Raw genomic sequence first — 18,131 nt, 5'->3', positions numbered from 1 at the left:
GAGTCACAATTATTGAACTAGTCCCTGGAAGAGAGACTTTCTCATTTCGAGGAAAGAATCTGGGGACAGTCTTGAAATAATAAAGATTGATTAAAAGAAGTTGATCGGTCTTTGATGAAAGCAGACAATAAAAAAACTGCTGCAGTTAGAAGTAGCTTAGCTAACTAGGGGAGACTGAGCTCAAAGCATGGTGGTGCCTGCAATGTTGGTTATTAATACAGAGCAGCTATTCGGGCTGGAGGACCCTACCTGAATGCCTCAGTGTGCCCAGGTTCTGCTGTTGTTTTTATACAGAATCGAAATCAGTTTTTACTACTTAGGGAGGCAGAGTTAGGTCCGTGTGGGTCTGATAAATCGTATTGTGTAGTTCATGATTTTATTATTTTTTCATTTATGTTTGTTGTCATGTCATTTCCTTAATTTTCTCAACCAAACAAAAGTTAAATACAGAGCAGTTCTCTAATTTATTTTGACCCTTACCTCCTCAGCACTGCTGCTTTCATGTTGTTCAGCACTTTTTTTTTTTTTTTAATTGTTCTTTCTGCCATCTTCCTGCACAGCATAATTAAATACTTAGGTCATGTCCTTCAAATAATGGCATGTTTTTTCTGTGACAGTGCATAGGGTGCATGAAACAGGATTACAATCCTATTGCAGTAGTGCTGCTCATGCTTTATTGTTGTTTCACTTCAATGTTGAGGTACGATTTAACACAGTAAAATGCCCAGGAATATACACAGTTACTGGTGGAATTTACCACGCCTGAAAAAGGGGCAGCAGGAGAAGAAGAGCACTAGGAAGATCAAAATGCATTTTAATCATTGTTCCTTGTAATGACCGTGAATACTCACGGTGCAGTGCTGTGAGCTGTGCTGTCTGTTGCCTTCTGCACACATCAGGAGGGGATGTGCCTGGGGAGGACACGAGCAGCAGCACGTCAGTGTGGGGCTTTGCAGCCCCGTCCTTCCCATCACTCGCCTCTGCCCTATAGGTACCATGATAGCCCAGTACAGCTCCTTCTCCGTTGTAAGAAAACAAGTGATAGCATAAATGTAAGTGTTGTGCAGCAGGTTAGTACAATATTAACTTTCAGAAGCGATGAAATCGAGAGGCTGGGTATGGGCTGCCACTCATTCCCAGGAGTCGTGGTAAACAAGGTCACTGCCTGTCCCGTGTGATTCCTTGTGTAATCAGCCATACCTCTGACTACCCCATTTCAATCAACTGCTTTTAAAATAAGTTTTCTGTGTGCTGCCCTTGCTTCTGTTTTGTTTTCTCCCAGTTATGGCTTGAACTATATTTTTAAATTTTATGATTATATTCTAATTAACTTCATATTCAAATTTGGAGAAGCTGTGAGAATAAAGAATGATAGCAAAAACTTATATAGATTTCCTCTGTATAAAAAGTAAATGTATATCGTCTTTGAAGCTGTAGGCTTAGCTAATTTCCTCCAGATTCTCATAATATCAGAAATAATGTTTTGGTCTGTACAGTCCTGGAAGCTGCTCTTCAGTTCGAGCGGTAGATCCACGACATACCCCTGTAGGAGTCCATACACTACATTACCCCACTGTCTTAGTTCCGACTCTGAAAGCTAGGTTTTAGCATGGTTTTCTGAAAAAAAAATAACAAAACAAAACCTAACAAAAGCTAGGTTTTCATGGGGTTTTCTGAAGGATTTTCCAAGCACAGGGAGGTAGGCTCATGGAGTTACAAAGAAGCATTTTCAAGAGGACGACCCAAGCAGTGTGACTGGGGATTCTTATTTCACATCTGCACTATTTGGAATTCGTGGAAGAAGGACAACATTTGAGTACAGCAGAAGTCTCAGAATACCTGCTTTGGCCAGGGGAGCACTGAGAACACGCTCTGTTACAACACTCTGGAGTTGTCTGAAGCGCGTTATTCTGGGCCAGTAAAGGCTTTGGCATTCCTAATGCGGACCTTGAGGTACCAGGGATTTCACCAAACCTTTTGGGTAGCCAAGTAATGTAGATCGAACCTTAAGTAAGCAAACAGCTCACAACCTAGGAGGAAGTAGTCATAAAGCTAAGAGAAAGCGCTGCTATTCCCCTCAAAACTATTTGATATTGCAATTTAAAGTATCTTAAATGTTCCTGAGTTAAGCAGAATCACAGATCTGTATTTCCTTTTATTGGCACAGACAGATTAAATTTTGAAATACAGACATGAGTATTAAATCTGAGGTTGACCTTGAGCTAAAGAGTAAACTTTACATCATGAGAGATCTAGTGTACTTTGTACTTTATTAACATATATCTGTAAACACTGTGGGGTCTTGATTGATCTTTGGTATCTAAACATTACATCATAATTAACAACAAATCCAGAAATATATTATAAATACATGAAATAATAGTACATTAACCTAAAGGACAGCAATAAATTGCAACGCTTAGCATAAACTTGAAAACCACTAATGGGCCACTGTGCAGTTTGTTTATACTAGAAGCAGTCAAGAACTCTGCGCAATGTACAGTAACAGTGTGGTGGATAATAGCAAGTCTGATGTGATAATTTATATTTTCTTTTCATGGACACACACAGCTGATTTTTCAAGTGATTTCTGAGAATGCTGTAGCAAGCATTCTCCTCGCAGCCTGCTCCCCTGCTTTCTTCCAGTTCTGCTGAAGAGGAGTTAAGGACTCTTTTGTGCTGCACAGATGGGTTTGTGCTGTTTTTTTAAAAACAACATAATCCTAAGGATGCATACTAAAAAATGAGTATTAAAACGGAAACAGACATTTCTGTTATTTAGTACAGTGAGATACAATTTTTTCTCCAGCATCTCATGGAACTGTCCTCTAAAATGCTCTCCCAAAAACATGAGAGGGCATGGGGGAGACGTGAGTGACAGCAGTGATTTAAAGAGTTGGGCGGTGACACTGAAGTACCGGGGGGCCTCTGTGTGTGTCTGCCCTGGGAAGGCGGCTCCGAGATGTCAGTTTGCAGGGAGATGGGCAAAGACCCTTCAGACCGCCGGGGTTTCGGGGCAGGAGACTCTTTGGCAAGGAGCAGGAAACTATACAAAGTTTACTGAGCAAGATAGAAACAGCTTGTGTTGGAGGCACGGAGCAAGTCAGCAGAGGGAGAAAGGAAGAGAAAAACTTCTGCCTTGAGGCTGGGACGGACAGTTGGGGAGATGAGGAGGGAAACGGAAAGCTCAATATAATTGAATACCAAATATTTGGAAGGCAGGGATGTGTGCAAAGGCAGCAGCATGTAAAGACAGATGTGGCCATTCTTCATATTACCAGAGATTAAAAATAGGGCCTTAATTAGGATTGGAAATACATTCCAGTAGGCTTAATGATTTTATTGTATTAATGATTTTTCTATTATAATGGAGAATGGTAATTTGTATACGGTTGGGAGGTTTGATTTGGACTGGTAGAAATCGCCCCTTTAAACTGCAGGTATTTAAACCCTCCTGGTGCCATAGTTTTTCTCAGACTCCACAGCTTTGGGGTTTCTTTTTTTGGCTCTCACTAATCCCTGTGGGGTCTCTAATCCTTTTTGAGCAATCTATTAAGGTGAAACACTTTGTAGGCAAACGAGGAGCTCTAAGTGCTGTGACTTTATGTCAGTAAAAGCAGAATCACTGGAAGTGCCAATCCTGTCAGATTTCAGGGAGATTGTTTAGCCATATCGCTAGCAGATCGTTTGGATATGTCACTGTAATTGAAAAGAGCAGGTGTGTAGCGCTGTTTTTTAGTTTATCTGTGTAACGTTGATGAAGCATTTTGTGCAGTGACAGTCTGTCAGCCAAATATCTTGTCACAAGTCACAAGACTTAAATCCTTTTTTTATCTCAAAGGCTTCAGGGCTCAGTTGGAAACTTGCACTTTGATGAATACTTGCTGCTTTTGTCTGGAATAGCTGGAATGCATTTCTGGAATATTTGTCAAGATTTTATCAGTGTTTACTCCAATTTGAGTACCTAGTGTATTGTAAAACTGGCTTCAGTGAAATCTTAAAGAATTTTATTTAGTTTATGCTGTTTAATAATATAATGAAAACTAATCCGTCATCTATGTGTTTGTTTGCCGTGTTAAATCCCACTTCTCTATGTAGTTCTTTTTAGTCAGCTTTTACCTTTAAAAACATTTTTGGAAGAATTGGTTTAGGATTTTTTTCTATGATAAATCGTTTTACCCTAGACTACTTGTTTTCTTGAGTTGTCTGCCAGTATGGGGCTGGAAACAAAGTTTAATCTCGCTTTTAAAGCATTCCTCAAGGAGCAAGAATTTGCTTTCCATCAAAGTGTTATGTAAAGCACACTTAAAAGAGAATGAAGTCCTTCTGGGGTTCATACCTGAGATCCACGCAAGGAATAACTACAATAGAAAATACTTCAACTGTATTTCTATATTTGCTTCAAGACCAACCATTTTAAGCTACAAGTAATGGTTGTCTTTCTCAAGTGATAGATAAGAACTCATATGTAGAAGAAGAAACCTAACTAGGCTCTTTCTTGGGACTTTAATAGCTGATCAGTGAAGTTTGTTACCTGTAAAATTGAGTGATTTTATAGAGAAAAATAGCCAAAGTCATTAAGTTTATTCCTGACAACATTTTAAACCCAGAAAACCAGAAGTTTTAGTTATGGGACACCTGGATGGATGGTAGTGCCACTGAGGGACAAACTGAGTAGCAGGATCAGAGACCATCAGAGACAGCTTTTGAAAATCCTGGCCATTGATTTGGGGTTGGTTAAGTTACATGATATGTAGGACATGGTTTTTCTGTTAACTTTAAGTACAGTGTTGGGTGCCAGTATTTGTCAAAATCAGGCCCAGGGATGAGATGTCTCTCTTGTTCTCATCCCTCCCTTTTCCCCCTTGTGGGCAGTTTCTAAAAATCAAAATAAGCAAGCAAATAACAAAACATGTAATTGAAATGATTTCCCAACTCTTTTTAGAACTAAATTCTATTTGAAAATTACATCAAGCCATTGTGGCTTTATGTAGTGCTTTGCATCCTGGGATGTTTTGATAAGTTCAGGCCTGCTTAAAAGAAAAAATCTCAGAATATTTTGAAAAGTGCATAAGGGTTGGAACTGGGTACTGCACTGCATCAAAGTTCAGTTGGTATTTATGAGAAAAAATCAAGTTACTGCCAACACTTAGTCTTTTTATTAACATTTCCAATTAAGATTTGTCTTCTGTTTAAAACATGCTAGTCCGTTTCCTTTCAGAGGTGCGTGTGCATGGATGACCACATTTCCATTTCACGTCTCAATTTTCTAGGTACAAGATATCTCCTTCAGCCATGACTGTCGCTGGGTTGTGGTCAGCACGCTGCGGGGCACTTCCCATGTCTTCCCCATCAATCCGTACGGTGGCCAGCCCTGCGTCCGAACACACATGTCACCCCGCGTGGTGAACCGCATGAGCCGATTCCAGAAGAGTGCGGGGCTGGAAGAGATCGAGCAAGAGCTGACATCTAAACAAGGGGGACGCTGTAGCCCTGTTCCAGGCCTGTCAAGCAGTCCTTCTGGCTCACCACTCCATGGTAAACCCCTTTTTTCTTTTTCATCTCCCCCCTGCACTGTCAGGAGAACCTTCCCTCTGCGTTGCTAATGCCCATGTCCTCCAAAACACTTCAGTTCCCCTTGCCTGACACACGAGGGTTTGGTTCCTAAACACCATTGGAGATGTTGACCTAAAAACCTAGTCTTCCAGCTTCTCAGTAAAGTAGTATTTGGTAACACCCTGAAAAACAGAAGCTTTGAATTTGCTGCATATTGCAGTAATTGATTTAGTTCATTGTTTACCTGTGTAGATTTTGCCACTAAAAACTGAGTTTCATAAAGTGAGGTGCTGCAACTGTTACGCAAAAATACGTGGGGTGTGCAGATGTTACAGGAATGAGCCAAGGCATAAATACTTAAGAAAGATAGCTGTAGTGTTGCAGCCTACTTAAGTAAACTGTGCTACCACAGATGTGTTAATAATTTCTATTCTAAACTGAAAGTTTGGAGGTCTTCAGGATTCTTACTGCTCATCCACGTGGATAATCATGAAGCACATCTGGATATCCACAATAAATACTCGTCAAGGAGAAAGGCAATATGAGGTTGAGGACATAGGTTTTTGACCACCTTTTTGTTGTTGTTTGTTTTTTCCTTTTATCTTTTTTTTCCCCTTTTTTTGGGGAGGGGAGGGGGAAATGTGACAAAGTAATGTACATAGGGAAAAAATCTTAGGAAGCTTAAAAACCTTAAATCCTACTCCTGTGGTGTGCATGCTTGTTTTTGCCCTTCTCTTTGACGAAGCCTTAACTGGAAGGCTTGTTTGGATTCAGAATTTGCTGCATCCTTACCTCTCCTTTCTGAGAGTAAGTCGCAGCTTCCATCAAAGTGAAAGTTTAAATACCAGTTTGGGATGGCTAGCCACACTTCTCCAGTCTAAAAGTATTAAAAATCACAAGGAACAGTTCCTCTTCCCTAATTATGAGTAGGATTAGAAGTGCTTGTGAAACCCCAATTGTGTGCTGTCATAGTCAACATCTTTACTGCTAGAGATAACCTTTGTGAGATTTTTGAATGAGAGGAACATTTTTATGGCTTGTTGATTATTAAGGGGACCAGAGTTGTCTCTTAAGAAGCCTCTGTGTTTTCTCCTGTGGATGTTTCTAAACCAGGTTTTCTGCATAGCTGTTCTGGAGCCATGCTCTTCTGCTTGGAGCCACTGGAAGGCACCCAAACTGTTCTCTCTAGTTTCCTCGTTGGAGATACTTGTGTATCTACCATTGTAGTTTCCTTCTCTCTCATCATTGTAGAGCAGCTCAGCACGTCATGCTTGGAACAGACTTGGGATTGCAATAAATGTTTACTACAGCACATCCAATCCCTTCTAACTGTTGACATCACATAGAGGGGGGAAGGAACTGTCAATTTGTGTAGCTTTCATACAACCAATTCTGTTTCCTGTCAGGGGAAATTGCAGTAAATTGCGGCCTTTATAGTACTGTTAGATAAATTTGAAGTTTTGAATAGTTTTGACACTTTTTTTTAGAGAAGAAACATCAGTTTCATTTGCTCTAGAACCCTCAGTGATGGGCAGGTTTTCTAGGTGGAAGAAAGACATGCATGGGCCACAGTGTTACTGAGGGAAAGGGAGCAGGATGCATGAATGTGTCTCAAGAGCTTTAAGACTTGAAAAATCAGAGTTTTGTTAAGATCCCTCTGCAGACATCACTGCTTTATTTAAAGAATTCGCTGCATTTGAAGGCCGCTCCTGGAACTGAGAATTAAGGCAGGCAGGTAACTTCATGCAGCTTGTGTTCATTGCTTTTGTAAAGAGTAAAAGTTGGGTATGTGCTGAGGCTGTTTGGTGGTAACTTGCAAGGCTTCATATGAAAATTTTACATAAGAAAGTGATGGGAATTGTGTGAAAAATGTTGATGTGAAAGAAGTACGTATACATATACATATTTTTATACCTACACACACACACACGTACATACACATACAAATGCTGCTATGGAGATGACAGATCTTGTTGATACATGGAGGACAAATAAAACAGAGAGAACTTGGTGTCTTTCTTGCATATCAGGTAGGTTTCTTTTAACACCAGCATCTCCTATCCACCTACCAGGCTTGGCATAAGAGTACGCAATAACTGTAGGATTTTATACAGATGTTGTTGTTTAAATGAGATAATCCAGAGCACCATGGTGCTTTACGTGAAAATAAGAGTTTTTAGAGTCAAAGCGAAACAGTTGTCTTAAAAAAAAAACAGAAAGAAAAAAAATGTTTGAATTAAAATAATACATTTGGTAAAATCATTTCAATAATCTTTTAGTTTACCTAACTGATGGCAGGCAGGATATTGAACCATATTATATGCCTTTTATAAAAACCCATTTATCATCCACTTGGAAAAAAAAACAACCGAGTTTCACCGTGGCTTTCAGTGGAGGGATTTCGTGTGTGTGTGTGTGTGTGGCAGCTGGATTAGCCAGAGACTCTGGTAATTATTTTAATTTGTGAACTAACATGGGTTTACACAGATTGTAACAGGTCCTTATCATATTATAATGTGAAGTAATTATTTTTTGGAGGAGTTAGGGCAGTCTGGTGACAGGAGAGCAGATGAGTCTGCAGAACAGTAAAGAGCAGCTTTGGGTTTAATTCTTAGCTTTACTTTTAACTTGCTATGTGACCCTTGGTAAATTTTAATTCAGCTGATTTTGTCTATCAGCTTCCTATTTTGTAACAGAAGAATAATAAACTCTGTGTTCCCCATGTATGGAATTATTTAAAGTTTGTAGTTTCCTTCAAGAAAGACTGTTACTTAATCATCCCCCACCTGTTTGCAGTGGAAATACTAGCACAGACCCCGTGAGTGTGTCCCGGAGAGCACCAGTACTCGGGCACAAACTTCTGATTACTGATGGAGTCAGGAGGCTGTGATAAACTCGCTTTATTTCTGGAGGATTTTTTAGTGTGGAGTCTTGAAATCATGATTTTCCTCTTAGATCCTTTGCAATCTACAAAAGTGTTCAATAAGCCTTAAGCTACAGAAACTGCTGTTAATCTTCCTGCTGTTATTTCGTTTCCATTACAACAGCCTTGCTACAACCTTTGGCCAAAAAAAAAGGGACTTCATGAGCAAAATACTGGCTTGTTATCTTCCGTTTTTGATTAGCAATTATACTCCATTGATGTTAACTTGTGATTAGCTTTTGTTCTTGTAAATATTTTCAGAGTTCAGACTTCGTAATATTTTTCTCACTTGTTTTTTTTAACTCCTAGCTTCAAAATGAAACTATTTGCTATGTATATAGTAGCAAAGCAATCTATTTACATTTTGTTCCCAGTCCCCTACAAACTGTTTACCCACACAATGTAAGCCGTTATTGGGGGTGGAGATGATTTCATTTCCAAGTGAATCATAGTTTGGCTTTGTTCTTTTTTAGCAGAATGAAGCAAACTCTTAAATAGGGGATGACAAAGAGGTATTTCCTTGCACCTTTTATAATGAGCACATATTTTGTGTGGGTTCTTCTGCCTGTTAAACCAGCGAAATTATATTTTTGTCATTATGTTGAGTTGCCAGAGTGCATTGTCAGTAATACCTGAGTTATTAGGTTGGGATTTACAACATCAGTTGGTTGTGAGGCTGGACATTAGAGTAAAATATGGCCTTATGTGACCTTTTAACTTGTATGAAATGAGGGTGGTGGTACTCAGCCACCTCACATGTACACGGTGTGCAGTAAATGATAACTGGTTAGAACAGGACCATGCCTACAGATTTATCCCCTGTTATATCTCCAGAATATCTATATGTGAATAGCAAGAAGCATTTAGGCATAAAAATGCAATGCTTTAGCTGGAAAACTGAAAGCTCTATAAAACTCTTACTATTTTCATTCTGCAAATGAAAAATTACAGGTATGCTGTTGACATTATGCCTTGCACCAGCAATAAGTTAAAGTCTGTCTAGCTCTACCCAGAGGTTCCTGCTGCTGATTGCAGGATTCTCCATAATCAGAACAAACGAGTAAGTTGTGCACACGTTGAACCTTTTGCTGCACATCTCGGCCTACTAAAATATTCAATAATAATCCAGTACCCTCTGAATTTGTCTTGTCACTTAGTTGGGGATTGAAGTATTTATTTAGATGACACAGTTTTGCTGAGAGACCATTCCTAATACACAGTTGTTCCGTTTCAAATTTAATACCTATGCTGAAATGCAGTGCATAAATGTAGAATTATGAAAAAGCACGCTGCTCTGTATACACTGCACTCAGACTTGGATTTAGCTCTTTAGAAATATTTTAGTGTAGCGCACTTTCCATTGGAAAATCTTTTTTAATTTTAAAAATAAAAAAAAGTTCTCCTCTCCCTTTTCCCTCCTGGCGATCTCAATGCGATTAAAATCCAAGCATAAATCTGGAAGTTCGATAAACATGCACTCCGCGATGCTTTAAATATTTTCGTGGTACTTTTCACTATTTCCCAGAGCGAAACTACTTTTACTAGAAGAATTCTTATGGGAAAGCGGAGTTGAAAGGACTGACATCACCAGCCCTTCCTGAAAAACAGATTGGTTTCCTTTAAGTAACACTCACTTAAGAAACCACCTATTTAGAGCGAGGCGGACGAAAATAGTTTCAAAGCAAACGAAGGGGGCTGATAACTCGCGGGGCAGGCTCTGAGGCCGCTCCAAACAACGCGGGCAGCGCCTCCTCGGCGGGCCCGGCCTCCACCTGTGGCCCCGAGGCCTTTCCCGCTCGGTGCCCGGGGCCGGGCCGGGCCTCGCCTCCCCCCGGGCCCGCCGCCGCCCCGCGGTGCCTCAGCGCCGGGGCCCGGGCGGCCTCCCCGGCTCGGGGCCGCTCGGGGCCCGGCGGCGGCCGCTGCCCGCCAGGGGGCGACGCGAGCCCGGCGCTGCGGGGCCGGGGCCGGGGCCGGGTGGCCGCGGGCAGCTCCGCGCTCCTCAGCGCCTCGGGAGGGGTCGCAGCGCCCCGAGAGTGCTTGAAGGGGTCCCCGGGTGGGCTCGGGACGCTTGGAGATGTCCCGGGGATGATCACGGCTTCCACCTCTCGCTGCTTCCCCTCCTGGCTCCGGGGGTGCAGGCAGGAGCCTCCAGAGCCCCAGAGCTGGGCAGAGGTGGGAGCTGCTGGCCCCAAGCCCGCTGCTTGGAAATGAGCTGTGGCTTTAGCTGCTTTTCTTTCTTTTTTTTTTTTTTTTTTTTTGGTAATGGATGGAGAATCAGTGAAGTGAAACAAGTGGGTGGTATATTTTGGATAGTTTCTGAAGTGGAAGGAAAAGATCCCTTCCCTTCAAAGAAGTAGGGAAGTAGACTGATAAATTCTGTCGCGAGGGAAGTTCGCGGCTGTGCTTAAAGTGTTTCAGAAGTGGGCTTTTTTAAACAGCGTTGAGCTGAGACTGGGGCAAATGTATGTTTGCTTTACGTTTGAAAAAGAAGTTGCAAGTCCTGCAGATAAATTGAAAATTGAAAGAGACTGACATCAGAAGGGAATTGCAGTTCTTGAGATATGAAGTGTAAAAATATATGACTGAGTGATTTAGCACAGCAAATGCCAAAGCAGTGGTCAAAGCAAACTGTTTCAGAAAGATTGTGGGTAGACAAGCAGAGGGGAAGTAATAGGTAGTACACAGGAGACCGCGATGTCAAAGATGGATCGAGAGGTGAAAGGGAGGTGGAAAGGAGAGAGGAGTTGGATTACCGCAGATGTGAGTGTCCCACTGAAGTTTTCCTGTCAAGATGGATGATTTCAGTATTGGGAACATCAAGCTGAAGACAATTTCTGTAGGGTCAAGTGTTGTCGGAGGCTGTAGTAAGGGAGTTCAAGGAGATGGTAACCAGATTTTTAAGAGTTTCTCTGTAAATGATTTGATAAAATTACATTTTTGGATTCTATTATTTATCAATTGCTCCACCAATTATTTCCTCCTGGTTTACAGTAAAGCGATATTTTTCCGTCTGCGAACCTCACCAGTTAACCAGGTGTATAAAAGGCAAGCCAGCGAGTTTCCTTCTCATGCATCGTGCGTAATGAAGATGTCCTGCAGCTCACGCATCTCTTTGGGTGGGGTTCTGCAGTTCTTGCCAATTGGCAATTGGTAAATAGCAGTGGTAGTGATGCCCCAGCAGGAGTGTGCTCCCCTGCATTGTGGCTTCTCTCTGTGCTTTGTGTGACAGAGGACTGGGTACACTTGTATACAGCTGGGCGCCTGCAGAGCTGAACTGTGTTCTAGAGGAGGAATGAATGTGATCAGCATAAAAGCAGGCAGTAAGATTGAACTAACAAGCCCGCTGAAAAGAGCTGGTCGCTGAAGGACTGGTGCAGGAAAGGTTTATTGAATGGTCGCTGGAGAGAGACTTTTTACTCGGGCAGATAATGATAGGACAAGAGATTTTAAACTAAAATAGGGAATTTAGATTAGATGTTAGGAGGAAATTCTTCACTCAGAGGGCGGTGAGGCCCTGGCACACACTGCACAGAGAAGCTATGGGTGCCCCATCCCTGGAGGTGCTCAGGGCTGGGTTTGATGGGGCCCTGGGCAGCCTGGGCTGGTGGGTGACATCCCTGCCATGGCAGGGGGTCAGAACTGGGTGGGCTTTAAGGGCCCTCCCAGCCCAAGCCGTTCTGTGGTTCTGTGAATGGTGTTTGTGTCTGAAGTAGCAAAGCGGAAAGGGCTGGGAATGGGCCAGGAGAAGAGAGGTCCGGTACAGTGGAGACAGCATGGGCCAGAAACTTGGTGGGTCAAGGAATATCAGGGGCTTGAGAGAGCTGCAATCAGTGAAATGACAAAAAGCAGCTTCACCCACCTGACACAAACCTGTCATTTGGTTGATCAGAAGGTGAGGAAGTAGAATCTAGAGGTTTTCAAGGCCATAATCAGCTAAACGAGGTTTAAGCATTGAAAGTATTTCATGACCGGTGAAGTTTGGAATGAAGGAAGGTGAAACCACGTGAAGCTCTGCGTTAGTGACCAGTGAGGGAAAGGAATGGGAGAGGAGCTGGTGGGAACAATCATTTTATCTGATGGACGTGCTGAGTTTGAGCCCAGACACCTCCTGCTTTCCCTGGCAGTGGGTTCTCCAGGGACACAGCCACTGGTGCTGCTGGAAGGGAATCCAGGACAGATCCCTTGTGCCTGCAGTCCGGATCAGGTTCCCTGTGTATATGATCGGTGATTGATTATGCAGTAAATGGGTGCTGCTCTTGTTGTCTTTGAGTTTATTATTCTTAAGTAAGGCATTTAAATCAACTGTGCATTTTTGGTAGTCTGAAAAATGTAAACACTTTATGGAAAGAAACGTAAGCATTAAGATTGGAAATAAAATATACTTGTATCTTTTAAAAGGTTTATCTTTACCCTTAAATATGCTGATTTGGCTTATTCTTTTTGCTTAGTCTTAGTGGGCTGTTAAAATCAGTTGCTTTTTCCCATCTCAAGGAAATGCATCTTTGACACTTCTCATGACCTGAGTCACGATGCTGTCACAGAGCCAGAAAACATCCTTAACGGTCATGGGTAAAAGAGCAGAGCTGCCGAGGGTGTGTGGTGGGTGGAAGAGCGAGAGAGATTGCTATGGTTTGCTTCAGTTCCTATTCTATGGGTGTTTCAGACAAGCCATTTATTGTAATTATCCATGGATATTATTATGAAGTTCTCATATGCAGTGGTTCTCAAGGCACATTTTTGTTCACACAACTTGGGATAAATACTGTGCATTCAACCTGGGTTGAATTCAGACATTAAAATAGTTGTGCTAATTGTTGCAGCCAGAGCAAGGGAAAATAAAATAAAGGTAAAAAGGTGCTAAAAAAAAGATAATAGTCACAGATGTATTAACATGTAGTTTATCATAAATACTAAATGCTAGTAAGCTAAATTTGGGCAAAGGGGTGTTTTTAAACTTCCCCATCTCTTCACCCACCACAGCTGCATGTGGAGGTGTCCTTCAGAAACTCCCAGACTGGTCATTCGCAGTTTCTAACACAAACTGACCAGTTTTTCTGGCTGTGCAGTCTCAATGGAAAAAAGCTACAGTTGTAAAGATCAATTTATTCTGTATCATTTCAAAGAGGAGCCTGAGACCCAACTTTTCTAAAGTTCACAATGCTGAAGTGCCTCAGAGTCACCCCTGAAAGAAGGCTTTGAATTCAGAACCGTGTTGATGTGAATCCTGACTGGTGGATGTGGCGAGGAGGAGGAGTGCCTGCTTGTTTTCTTGAGCTTTTCTCGAGCACTTCAGCAGCAGACAGTGTTAGTAAAATTCCTGCATACAAGAAACCAAAGTACCAGTGGGACTTCACAGCGCCCAGAACCTGCCTGCATGATAACCTCGTTGTGAAGTCTGAGCCCACAGAGTCCTTTCCTTGGAAGGTTTCCAAACTCAAGTCCAGTGCTGCGGTAGCTATAGCTGCACGGCTTCTGCTCCAGAGTTGGTTATGGCCACACGTTGGGGAGGATTTGTAAAACACCCCATAGCTGTACGCCTAGTAGTTAGAAGAAACCAGCCTTGCAGTCCATTAATCTGTGAAGACTTGAAGGTGCAAGGCTTACAGCTGGGATGGCAGCCCTCTGTACTCCTCCCTGCCTGTGCCTGGTGTTTTCTGGAGATGGCCTAAGAGCAGGAAGGCCGGTTTGGCTCATTTTGCTGGTAACCACTGTCTGGAGCAAGCCAGCTGAAGTGTTAGTGCTGCAGCCTGTTTTATGGCTATGCAAAGCCTGGAGCCAAGTGGCCCGATTGCCAGCTGGCAATCAAGTTTGGTTGTTTTGACTTCAGGGAGCATTTTGCCCATAAATGGTCTTGAGCTTAGCACCAACAATATTTTTAGTTAAATAAATCCTGAAAGATGGTTACGAGGCCAGCCTTGTATGTGTGGTGGAGGGGTTGTTTTCTAATGAGATGCTTGGAGGCACCTTTACCATGCAAGTCTTCGAGCAACTTTAACGTAACAAACCGGTATCTGTACAAAACGAGGAGGGGAAGTAGCAAGGGAAGAAGCAGGCATTTGTTTCAGATTTTCGAGGAGACATTTTTTACACAAGGCAGTTAAGATTATGGATGTCCTCATAGCTGCTGGGGAGAGGTGATGCAGGGCTTGGGACGCCGTCACTGGTCTGGTACAAGTGGCTTCTTCTCCTCTTTGACTCCTGTGGTCCCCACATGCGATGTTTTTTCCATGCAGGAAAAGAAGAAATGCACGTGGAGGTAGGCAAAATGGCGAGCCATGCATCGTTAATGGTAGAAGTAAATGACAGTTCAAATCTCAGATAGAGCTTAAGGTTAAACTGTATTTTCATAAACCATTTTTGGACAGTTGACGATAACGGGCAGCAAAGGGGTCATGGCAGGTCCTTCTCCTAACCCTTGCCATGGCCGAGAGGAGATTTTGAGTATCAGTGGGACACTTCGTAACTGAAGGACAAAGTTTCGAAACAGAAGGTAGTGAAAGAACAGAGAAACTTCAGGCAGAGGAAGGGAATGTTTTGAGCAAATTTTCAGATTTTGAGAGGAAGGCACTGATGAGAAGTTGGAAGGGCTGAAGTTCAAGGAGCTTGGGTGAGAGGGCAGAGGACACTGCCTCGTCTGTGTCTGAGCCACTTGGACTGGTGCTTGCATGCCTCAGCAGTGTTCTGACTTCGGAGTGTGCCTGTCACTATCACATGCCTTGCCTGCATGCGAAAAGAAAGTTCTGCTTTCTTAGGATAATCATGAGATTTAGTGCAGCTGTGTTTCGAAAGGTTCAATATCAAGCAGTTTCCAAAATTATGAAAACAAACGGCTGCATTATTTTCTCCCATCAATTTGAATGGAATCAAGTTAGTGATAGGTTTTGGACTTGCACCAGTTTAGCTGAGAGAAAAATTTGCTCTAAGTAGCTAAATCCTGTGTGCATACATGCTGTAGCTGATACATAGTATTCATTCTTTAATGGGTTTAATCATGTTTGAAATATTGACGATATGGGTGTGAAATGAAGCTAATTTTGGTGGGATACAATTCAAGGAAATTGCAATGTAACTTTAATTCAGAATTGATTGATAAGTGAAATAATTAAAGCTTCCTGACTTTTTCTGGGGGAATGTGTAACACTTTACTAAGCAAGACAAAATGCGTTCGACTGAACGAAACAAAACATTAAAGAAGAAACCCACTTGGGCAGTAATTAGTGCTGCCACTGAGCGTGCCTCTCTGGACACTGTTGGGTTTGTCTGTCAGGCTCTTCCAAACGACGTCTGCACGCCAGCATTGCTTCCGCAGGGTTCTCTATTCAGGTCACAAGGCAGCGTTTCTCACCAGGGCGCTGCTGTTTCCTCTTCCGACTGTAGTAGATTACAGATTATACTGGAACATGTCTGAGAAAAGGTCAGAAAGGAGGGTGAAAGTCTTGGAACTGTAGCTGGGAAGCTTTCCATTCTCATCCGTGAAACTTCTTGTATTGAATCAAAAGCAAAGCAAAATAAACTACCACATACACGACACTTTTGTTTTTCCTGCCATTTTCTGTTTGCCAGTTAGAAAGGATTTTCTTTCCCTTGCATTATATGATTAGTGAATGTTTAGTTGAGGAATCTTCAGTGTTACACTTAAACAGAAATAACGGCCAAGTGCTGCTTGTTTTCTTAGAACTCGGTTTGCACAAGATTGCATGGCCTCAAGTTACTGCATTTTTATTTACCAAATTAAAGATGTTTATATGTAGTGCTAATGTCATTAGTCTACATGGTACGCTTTGAAATGTAGTCTGTTAAAGACTGTAAGATACAAAAGCTAATCAAGTGGGTTTTGAATTTTAATGACATTGCATTACTGAGCTTTTTGTATTGGAGTAATGGAAGAAAAGAAACAAAAAAAAATCAACACAGAATCATTTTACTATGCAGCTGAGAGGTGCTCAATACCACTTTAGTTTTTCATGTAAAGTGTATAGAGAAACTAAAATGCTTGTGATCATTACTTTCCTACCAGAAAACTCTGTCTGGGCCAAGTCCTGTTTGCCTTGCCTAACAAGGTGAAAGTTCAGCATGCAGGAGTGTCTCCCAACACGGGAAAGAAGAGAAATGCCATATACAGTTGAAACTGCCAGGGGAAATTTAATGGGTAAATTTATTTAAGTTCAGTTTGGTGGTAAGTTGCTGTTTGCATCCCTTACGTGTTAGGGAGTATAGTTTGGGTTTTAAGCTGAATTATGAATGAAACCTTTCCATCAAATTGGCTGAGGCTCCTGCCCGCATGCAGGGCTGTGGTGCAGATGTATTAGAGCTAGGTTTGAATACTTGTTAGTAATTTGGTCATATTAGTGTGGCACCATGAACTGAAGCCCAGGGCAGAGCTGGCAGTGCAGCTCCACCAACGCAGTTCTTTCAGGAATCAGTGACGTGTCTTCACACTGCTGCTTGCGCTGTGCCGGAGCCATAGGTACCTGCCATGCTGCTTTTTGATGTATTTATGTCATCAATAGCTGCAAAACTTGGGATGCTTTTCCTCCTCTCACTTAAAAGACCATCTCTGAAAGCAGTATCCCAAAGTGCTCTGTTGAAAGGCTGACCAATTTAAAACCTGGCCTGAATTCACCCAGGCTCTTAGTTGATCAGAAGAGTTTACTGCATTAATTTCTTTCAGTTGATCGAATACCGAAGTATTACAAACTAGTAAGTCTACAGTGTTTACTCTGAAGTGTAGCTTTAATTTCACGTCCAAAAATAATTTCTAAAACTTAGAAATGTGTGATTTGATGTGTTTAAACCTCACACTCACGCCTTCAGAATGTATTACAGTTTAACAACAGTTGGGCTAATAACACTCACCCATAATCCTAAAGAAAAGCCGGAGCTGTCAACAACCAAATCCTGTGGTGGTGAGGGCACCTCGGGGGTGGCCGGGGACGCTTGGTGTCCCTTCACATCGGACGTGGGGCCGTGAGGGCAGAGGCACCAGGCCGAGGCATGGCGGCGAGGCCCGGCGCCAGGCAAGGCCTTACCTGGGAGCTCCCACTGATGTCTTTTCCACAGCTGTCCAGCTTTGTCACAGACCAGTAAATCTTGTGAAGTTTATTTTCCTTAGAGCATCTGTGTTTTATAATGGTGCTTTTAATTTGTTTTTTCGCTGTCTGCTGGGATTTCTTTTGTCCGGCACTTTCGGGCCTCCCTTTTCTTGCTGGTGGAAGTGAGCCCGTTAATGATGGCTGGCTGGGGAATACAGCCCTGCGCGGCTCACAGGGCCGCCTGTGCCCTGCCTGCAACAACAAAGCCCATTGTTGTTTGCTTTCTTCACTTCTGTCTTCAAGTTAATCCATTTTCCCTTTGAGTATTCGTGGAGTAAAATATCTGGAAAAGCGCGCTTCGGGTTTTGGAGGGATGGTGTATTCGCTGCGTGCTCTCAGCAAACAGGTACAAGGACGGAGCTAATTGATTCTATTCTCCGTGCCTCAGCAGGCAAAGTTTATCCAGCCTAATGCTGCACTTGTAAATAAATCTCTGCTTTCAGATACCAGAGCCACAACATCCTCGGCTCTTTGCAAGTTGTGTGCTTGATCTCTGCCTGCCAATCCCTTAGTAAAATTAATAAGAGATTTGCCAACAGCTTAAATTGAGACATTTTATT

General features: G+C 42.4%; 1 protein-coding gene across 8 annotated transcripts in view; it reads left to right on the top strand.

The window, feature by feature from the left end:
* The window catches only part of BCAS3 (BCAS3 microtubule associated cell migration factor), a 353,644-nt gene that overhangs the window by 106,039 nt on the left and 229,474 nt on the right, over positions 1-18,131 (top strand). For all 8 annotated transcript variants that reach the window (XM_082776135.1, XM_082776133.1, XM_082776131.1 and 5 more), the window contains exon 15: positions 5,274-5,538. In XM_082776135.1, the coding sequence (XP_082632261.1) occupies positions 5,274-5,538 (265 nt within the window). The remainder of the gene's footprint in view (positions 1-5,273; positions 5,539-18,131) is intronic.

This window comes from Aythya marila, assembly GCF_965140915.1.
Source record: "Aythya marila genome assembly, chromosome: 20".
Lineage (NCBI taxonomy): Eukaryota > Metazoa > Chordata > Aves > Anseriformes > Anatidae > Aythya > Aythya marila.
The sequence above is the reverse complement of the archived record's forward strand: the minus strand, read 5'-3'. Positions and strand labels throughout refer to the sequence as shown.